This window comes from Galleria mellonella, unplaced genomic scaffold (assembly GCF_026898425.1).
Source record: "Galleria mellonella isolate WM207_F2 unplaced genomic scaffold, CSIRO_AGI_GalMel_v1 utg36, whole genome shotgun sequence".
Classification (NCBI taxonomy): domain Eukaryota; kingdom Metazoa; phylum Arthropoda; class Insecta; order Lepidoptera; family Pyralidae; genus Galleria; species Galleria mellonella.
This window is the reverse complement of record NW_026442086.1, coordinates 7,152,975-7,162,500: the sequence shown is the minus strand read 5'-3', so window position 1 is coordinate 7,162,500 and position 9,526 is coordinate 7,152,975. Positions and strand designations below refer to the sequence as shown.

General features: G+C 31.2%; 1 protein-coding gene across 3 annotated transcripts in view; it reads right to left on the bottom strand.

Annotated features, from left to right (window-relative positions):
- LOC113520689 (uncharacterized) overlaps positions 1-7,128 on the bottom strand; it is a 165,074-nt gene extending 157,946 nt beyond the window's left edge. For all 3 annotated transcript variants that reach the window (XM_031910457.2, XM_052897270.1, XM_031910458.2), the window contains exon 1: positions 6,821-7,128. In XM_031910457.2, the coding sequence (XP_031766317.2) occupies positions 6,821-6,877 (57 nt within the window). In that variant the 5' untranslated portion in view covers positions 6,878-7,128. The remainder of the gene's footprint in view (positions 1-6,820) is intronic.
- Between the last annotated feature and the right edge of the window lie 2,398 nt (positions 7,129-9,526).

Genomic DNA, 9,526 nt, shown 5'->3' with positions numbered 1-9,526 from the left:
ACAATTACAAGAAATAATCACAGTGAGAAAACAATGGGCGACCTGATCGCTAAGAGCGATCTCTTCCAGGCAACCTTTGGATGGAGAGGAGTAATTATAAACAGTTTGATCGGAGACACGATATATATTTGTTCATTCCGGTAACACGACAAACGACTGCATCAAATTTTATGCGATCTTCACAATTGTGTTCTTGGACGTCTAAATACATACATAGTAAAAACTGGAGATTAGTATATACTCTTATGTAATCTCGATACGCCATCTACAAGTCTAAACGAAGTACGTCATAAAAATTGTCGTCGACTAGAAGTCTATGAAAAAAAAAAAACTGTTTACAAAAAACTGCGATTCCAATCTTTTAATTTAATCTAAATCCTGTATCTACAATGAAGCCTAGCTATAAGCAGGATTACATTAAATAAAAAAACATAAGCTTAGATCACCACAAAATTAGTATACAGCCGAAACAGGAATAAACTCTGTTAAATAGAATAATAATTAGTTATTTATTTACAAAATTGTTTTTACAATTAGCATTTGTATTCACGTATTGTATGGCTAAATTAAATTGTGTTTCACAAGTGAAAAACCGAATTCGGTTGTACCAAAACTAGTCGTTTGGATTTAAAACTAAACTATTGAATTAATTTAAAAAAAAATATGAGACGAATCTGTGAGTACTACTGTCGTTTTTAATTAAAAAAAAAATCCAAATTGGTTTATAATTAAGGGAGGTATGAGGTAACAAACTTAAAAAAAAATTACAATCGAATTGAGAACCTTCTATTTGAAGTGTATATAATATCAGAAATATATTTTCAGATTAGCCCGATCTACAAATTTTACCAAAATTGATTTAGTAAATTAGTTTTTAAATCAATATAACTGGCTTTACCACGATTGAAGTTGGAATTATTTTTTTTTTTATCAATATCTTAAATTTTTTGTCGAGAATGATCGACAATAAAACATAAAGCGAGTTTACAATACTTTTTAAAAGTAAAATAAAATTCTTTATACAGTTTCAAAATAAGAACTAAAAACTTAAAAATATAATAACACAAAATCATTGGACAACGAGAAATTAAAAAAAAACCCAACGACTACATTGTATCGGAGCGCGTTGAACTCTTTTGTATGGGAGTTGTGTCTGCTGCCGCGTTCCACCGTCGCCCGTCGCATCGTTATTTTTAGTACGTGCATTTCAAAATAATGATCACTTCAGATATTGAGTTTTTGCTATAATATTTTATAACAAACAAGAATACGATTCGTCTTATTGTAAACGGTCGCCTATGGACGCCTGCAACACTAAAAATGTCACGTGCGCGTTGCCAATCTTGAAAAACCTTAATACACCCTTTATGAAGATCCCCATACTGTAATCTCTATAAAAAACCTCGACAAGGAGCTCATTCAAAAGCCTGAGTATTTGCGGGAGAAAATTCCTTTGAAACAGCACTGTACACGAACATTTAAATTCAATACTATGTCTATGGTTTTAAGTGTGTATTTATTTTTCATAAAAGATAACATTATTCATCCCACGCACTTGAGTTCATGGCTCAAAGATGTTTTTAAACTCGAGCATCAGACAAAGGAACGCATTCATAATGCTATGATGTATTACAAGTCCAGATTACTTCACTCTTTAAACAAATGTATAGCAGTGTGTTCATAGAAAAAAGTGTTTAATTTATATATATATATATATATATATATATATATATATATATATATATATATATATATATATATATATATATATATATATATATATATATATATAATACGATTATTTTAAGTCGTTAACTGTCCTATGCTGAATATAGGCCGCCCCCATAAAGGAGGTTTTGCCAGTAGTTTGCTAAGCGGCTTGGCAACGCAGTCAGGCTTTAGTGATGTTTTAAGAGGGACGCTGTTGCCCATCCCTCGACCATTATGTTCCCTTAGTCGCCTCTTACGACACCCACGGGAATGTAAGACCCCTTGTATGATATAATACAATACTTTTGTATTTTCCCCTTCTTGTAGTAAATTAGCCAAGATTGACGAATGTGTTTGTTTCCCAAAAAAAGGGGGTTTAAAATAATATATACTACATAATATTTTCAAGAATTGAATTAATTATTACTAACTAAATAATAAAATTAATTTTATTTAGCAACTTAATAAAACAACCGAATTAATAAAATGGAATTAACATTTATTCATTGAACTTTTCGTTAAATCACAGAATAAAACGGAAACAAAGGCAAATATATTTACATGTTAGATACGTAAAAGAAAGAAATAAGTCCAATAGCGAACTTCAACCTTTTTGAAATTGGTTGAAACCCATTGAATTTCGTTTGTCTCTTACATCACTGTAACCACACACTTATGTTTTAAACAGCCTACTTTTTTTATGAATATTCAAAACAACTATTAGACAACTTTCACGAAAACCTTACCCGCTTACAATATTGTACTTATTTGAGGACGTTTTAATGTTTGTAACTTTATCTTGTTTCAACTTAAATATACATAGCAAAATACATGTAATACATATATTTTATATGTAGCAAAATATATGTAATACATATATTTTATATGAAGCAAAATATATGTAACAGAATATATGTAGCAAAATATATGTAACAAATTAAAGTGAACGCTCTATATAAGCAACTCATTTGAATCAATTTAAAAAAAAATTCTTATTGGGAAAAGTTGCTTATAGGGAAAAAAGGATATAAAAATACTTACCGTCTGGAAAATAATTTTACTTATTTCTTTTACTAAAACTAAACTTAGTAGAATAAATAAAATATAAAGAATGTTGCTTATAGAGAGGTTGCTTATATAGAGCGTTCACTGTAGATATGTGAATATGAATGTGAGAAAGACTCTGTTTTCCGCGCTTAGCCTCTCATTTGGGTCGTTGTGCGTGTGAGTCGTGGCTAGTACAGTCAACCTAGCTCCGCCCAGAAGCGCAGAAGCTTCCTGGCACTGTAGATATATGTAATATCTATTGGCGACGGTTACCACTTTTCATCAGGCGAGCAATCAGCTCGTTTGGCCTTTTAACTTATATAAAAAAAAACTCACCAATTGTATAAAAAAATTGCCGTGTGGTCCCTGCACAACTTGGATCACCTCTTCCTTTCGCGTGCGTGTCGTAAGAGACAACTAAGGGAATATAATGGTCGAGGGATGGGCAGAAGCGTCCCTCTTAATATATCATCAAACGCCTAAATGTGGTTGCAAATCTACCTGCTAAACGTGGCAATTATTGGCAAAACCTCCTATAGGGGGTCTTCTAATTTCTGTTAAGTAATGAACAGTTAATAGCTTTTTTTTATTTTATTTTTTTATACAACTTAGAATGGCAAACAAGCTGACGGCCCACCTGATGTAAAATGGTAACCGTCGTCTACAGACATGAGCAATACCATGGACATAACAGAGTATACTGTTTTACCCATGATACCCCCCATGCGTTGCCATTCCTGAGGACTTAGGTATTATTCCTCTGTACCCAGTAAATTCACGCCATATCCCACCCTTCTAACTGAAACACAGCCATGCAAACACAACTGCTTTACGGTTGAAACACAAATGGGACAGAGGTACCCAAGCAATCGACTTTTGTACAAAGTCTCCCTCTGGTATGATGATGACGATTAATTTTTTTGCCAGTTGACGCCGCTGTCTCTTGTGACATAAAATCTTAAGTTTTCCTCTTATATTAAAGCCAATGAACGTTCTATTTGTGTACAAGAAGACGCGAAATTCTCGTCGACAGGGAATGTGCGCGGGCGCAGACCAGTCAAGGACACGACACGAGTACAGTCATAGATTAAAACCGGACGAGTATGGCTTTATGGTACGTAGTCACATCACCTTATATATAATAGGATATTAAATACGGATGCAAGAAATTTTTGTATTTTTATTTTATTTATTTAACTCTTTATTGCATCATATATAAAAATATACAATGACAAGTGAATAATTCAAGTGAAATACAGTAACATAAATACAGATTGAAATATACACATAAAGGTACAAAAGGCGGTCTTATCGCTAGGGCAATCTCTTACAGACAACCTTTAGTTAAAGGAGAACAGACAGAAAAGGGCAGGTGGCGCAAGAGTGTATTAATAATTTTTCGTGCATAAAATACAAAAACATGTAATGCACAAAAATATCAAATACATATAATTTATTAAATTACTTACTATAACAATATATATTTATTTTAATATTACACCTGGAATCAACAGCTTATATCTAGAATAATTAAAAATATTATATTTACGCCATACATTAGCCAATTACAGATTCCCAATTTGTATACCAAACAATATTATGCTTATTTTTAGAGGGTAGGTTAAATTAAATAGAAAAAAATATAAAAACAAAATCTATGGAGATACTTATTTGAAACGTCGCATCACTGGAAGTTCAGCAATAATTAGTGTAAAAGTGTGTATTATTTGTGTGTGTAGTATATTATATCCACATTAAATATATTAATAAATAACCTTACTTTAAATTTTTAAATTAAATTATGATTGATTTAAAAATATTTTAAGAATTTTTATTACGTATTTATTTATGGTGTAACAAACACATATTAAAAATAGAATTTATAAGATTATTTTTTCAAATTGAGAAATTCATACAAAAGAAAAAGACAAAATATTGCGGTGTCGAAAATAGGTTTATTAGATTTCGACGTTTGACGTTTTTACGAATAAGAAATATTAAACTTTATTAAAACCTTCATAAGTGCTTAAATCTATTAAAGGCCATTGAATCATTTCCGCATTACTGGAAACCAAATATCCCGATGTGTTCACAAACTTTCACATGCATATTATTAGTGGGAAAATTATATAAAAAATAATAATTTAATGCAATTCACAATCATTAAGTCGTACAAATGAATTTTGTCGAATTGCTCGTGAACTGTGTCAGTCCGGTTCGAGTTTTCGTTGCTCAGTTTCGAGTTTTCATTGCGTAATACACCATTGGTTCGTAATTAGTATTAAATTATTCTAATGATATCGAAATTATTGTGATTTAATGATGCGTTATTTTGGTATTGCGTAAAATGAAATTACAAATATTCGATGCATAATACGACCTTGATGATGTAGCGGTTTAACATGAGTACCACTTTATCTTCCAATGGTCGCTGGTTCGATTCCCGCACAATACAAACATTTGTATTCACTAATGCCTGTTTGTTATAATCTACGTATATTATATGTATACATGTATACATATATTACATCTCCTTTTTAGAAATAATAGGATCTTCATTGTGCCTCAGATCAAACTGTTTATAATTACTCCTCTCCATCCAAAGGTTACCTGGAAGAGATTGCTTTTAGCGATAAGGCCGCCCATTGTTTTCTCATTGTGATTATTTCTTGTAATTGTTTACCATATATTTATAATAAGTTAACTATTATAATCTTTTGGAGGAAACAATAAAGAGTATCTATCTGTCTATATTGTATATACATATGTATTTCCAAAAGTAAAGTATTTTAATTATTTCTATTAGTATAAGCTCTGCTTAATTTAGAACTACGCATAGGAGTAAAAATTGTAAAAGTAGTAAATTAAGCATCATGAGTAATTCTAAATTTCCCATCTATATGGGACTGTATAATAAATCAAAGAGTGTTTTTTCTTATACAATGAATTTACGGTATTACTCATCATCATCATCATATCAGCCTTTAACTGTCCACTGTTGAACATAAGACTCCCCTTGAAGGTTTTTCAGTAGTTGCCATGTTTGGCAAGTGAGTTGACAATTAAACTTTGGAGATGTTTTATGAGGAATGCTGCTGTCTATTTCTGGATTTTTAAGTTCTTTTAGTCGCCTCTTTCGACACACATGGGAAAAGAATGGGTGGCTTATTCTATGCCGGGACCATATGGCGACACAAGTATGGTATCAATACAAGTGTCCTACATTCAAACTTATCCATTATCATCACACAACTAAATCGTTGGAAAACGAATGAGTAAAGAGATAAAGTGCATCGATAAACAATGAAATGTTTCGTAGACACATGTTTAAAATATTTAAATTTAGAACACGGATATTCGCGGTGTCTAGTAGATTTTATTTCATAACAAGCAATTTTCTACACCATAAAAGAGTAAATTTAATAGTAAATAATTTAAAACTTAATAATAAACTCAGATGAGAATTGACAAAGGTATCGCCTGACATTAACAAAGATATTGATAAAGGTATAACCACACAAGAAATTAAGTATATTTTTTTTTTATCTTGTCTATGCCAATCACTACGTAAACCGTTATAAATAAATAAAAAAAGAAAAATCAAATGCGTCTTATAAACATTTATTTCTATTTTTAAACTATCACAAACCTATTTCTTCAATGTTGAATACCCACTAAATATCTAAATGTAAATCTTGCGCATAATCAGAGAAATCCGCAAAACTAATCGGAGTGAAAACTTCCATCGGAATACAATTATGTATTGATTAAATTACGAATCAGTCAGTTACTTAACAGCCCTCATGCTACCGTTAATATGTAGGTTCCAACTTTCAAGGGAAATACGAGTATATAAATATATCTATGTATCATAACAGCAACACGGTACGATGACCATGTAACTAATTTTATTTGCACTTAAATGTGGCCTTTTCTTTAATTAAAAAAATAATAAACAGAAAAGTTATGCTTACTTTAATTATGTAGATATCAATGTATTAATATTTATGTTTTCGGTAAATTAACCTTCGCAATTTTTTTTTTTCTTATAAATATAACTTACCATGTTTAAAATTTTCAAAAATGTATAATCTGTAAATCTCCACCGAGAATTCCCCATGCCTTGAAAATGTCAATACATGAAAGTTACAAAGAATCCTTGGAATGTCTTGAATTTGTTTTATACAACTGTTTATCACATTATTCACTATACCACACGTAAGAAATATGCGATTCACTTCAGATAAAATAAATTTCTTCAAACACTGGCCGTCAACACGCGTGTGTTGATAAAAAATAAATTCAAAAGTTTTGTCGCGTTCGAAGTTCAAATTTTCAATGTTTCGGCGGGAAACGTCGACTCGCGCGAACAGCGCGCCACAGACTGTTAAGATGGCGGACTTTTTTTGACGGTTCACACGAGTCGATTCACTTTCTACGACCTTACGTTGTATGCGACTTGTAATTATGCATAAAGATTTACGTAACCCGCCGATGTAACCCACGTCAGCTTCGATTTCCGCGATTATTTATTTTTGGGAATTTTTCTTATCTTGTAGGTACCTATATCAGGTGTAATCTTCCCTATTTCTGCCATGAAACTGCAATATGGTACTTATTATGTTTGAATTCAGTGCGAACTTTGATACAAGAGGTATATTAAATTAGTCCAAATCCATACAATAAATATCAAACAATGAAGCGGTTTGGCTAAACTATAAGATATATTCAGAGATGAAAACTAGACTTGAACTCAATAGAACCCAGCGGGGACAAAAATAAGTTATAACGAATTATCGTTACAACTTATTAATCAAATTCATCTAGATGATAAAAAATTATTATTTGTATACGTATCAAAAAATGTGACTGTAAAAATAAATAAAATGTAACATCATCATAATATAACAGTAACAAGCCACTGCTGAACACAGATCTGTCCAGATAAAAAATTAGCCTATTTTTTTAAATGTAGTGGCGTAGTGCTGAAACTTTTGGAAGGAGATAGATGAGACCTTTGCCCAGCAATGCATCATAAGTTAATAATAGGATAAAATAGAATTGTTACCACTACTACTACTGCTAGGTTTTGTGATTTATGGATTTTCTCCACTTGCTGATGTACGAAGGTACATTGTACTTTGTTCCTAAAATTATTTAAGTTCGTTTCTCTAATTGCACTTTCATCGGACTTAAAAAAAGAAGTAAATTCATAGACCTCGTAGACCATAGACTCATATTTTTTTTTTGTTTGTTATCTCATAACTCTGTCATTTATAAACAGATTTGGAACTTTTTTTTTTATTTAAAAGGACATACTTTCAAATTGGTTAAGCAATTTATTTATTAATTTAACACTTTATTGCATAAAAATAACAGGAATTGTTGAAGAATTTTTAATAAGTATAGTGCAGTACTTATTGCTAAGCAGTCTCTCCCAAACAACAGTAGTTTAGTTTAAAAAAAAAAAAACTAGTTTTACTACGATTAAAATCTTTTCTTGTGACAAAAATATAACATAAAAGGAATAACGATCTATTTTTATTACGGGTAATGATATATGATTTAAAACAACCAATACCTGTATGTAATTTGATTGCCAATAAAAATATTTTATATTTGTATTAATAAAAACTTGCAGCTATTGCTATATATTATTTTTATATTGATAAATTTATATAATATATTAAATTATATAATGAATAATTATATTACTATAGATTATATAGTAATATAATAAATACATATAACAATAAGCCACTAAATCCTAACTTTGAAAGTTAAAAAATGTATTTAAAAATTGTTAAAAAAAACAAGCTTTTACAATATTTTAAAAAACATATATATCTTTTTGAAAATGCCCTTTCGTCGGTACAGCGGGTAGGCGTGGCCTACAATATCAAGACAGCATTCCACTTGACGTTTTTTGTCTAGCCACACTGCCAGACCGCTTGCATGATCTAGAACACGTTGAAGGCTAAAATTCACTTGTAGAAGGGATTGTACTCGTGTACGCATAAATTACATACACGCAACTCTATATGTATATACACGTATTAAAATTGTTAGGCGATTTTTTTCCAAGTGCAATTGCTACATAATTTCTGTGGACTTTTTTACTTTCAGGTTTTCAGATAAGTAGATTTCTCTATAAAGTATTACGTAAAATATTTTTTTCTATATTTCAGAGACATCGGCCTTTCTGAAGACTTTGTATAAAAGTCGTCTGTTTGGATATTCCTGTCCCATTTGTGTTTCGTTGAAGCAGTTGCTTCACGGTAGAAACACAATTGTGTTCTTCAAACTGAAACAAAGCCATGCAAACACAACTGTGTTAGAACAGGATATAGTAATGTAATTACAGGGTAAGGGTACAGAGACATAACACCTTAGTTTTCAGGAATGGCACCGCATGAAAGATATTATGAGCGACACAGTATACTCTGTTATATCCAAGGCACAATTCATGTCTATAGGCGACGGTTACCACAATCCATTAGGTGAACTGTCAACTCGTTTGCCATTCTAAATTACTTAAAAAAAAATAAAAAAGAGACTCGAAGTTAAAAGCACAGTTGAAAGGTCCACCGAAGAGACAGTGGACGTGATGATTGTCGTAAGAGATGACAAAGGAAATAAAACACAATACATCAAAGATAGTAATCTCGTAATAAAATCGTCGACTAAATCGTCTGGCCAGATACATTCATAGCCTCCTAAATCATAGGCGTAATTAAGGGAGGCCGGATGGACTCGGCTCACCTCAGAA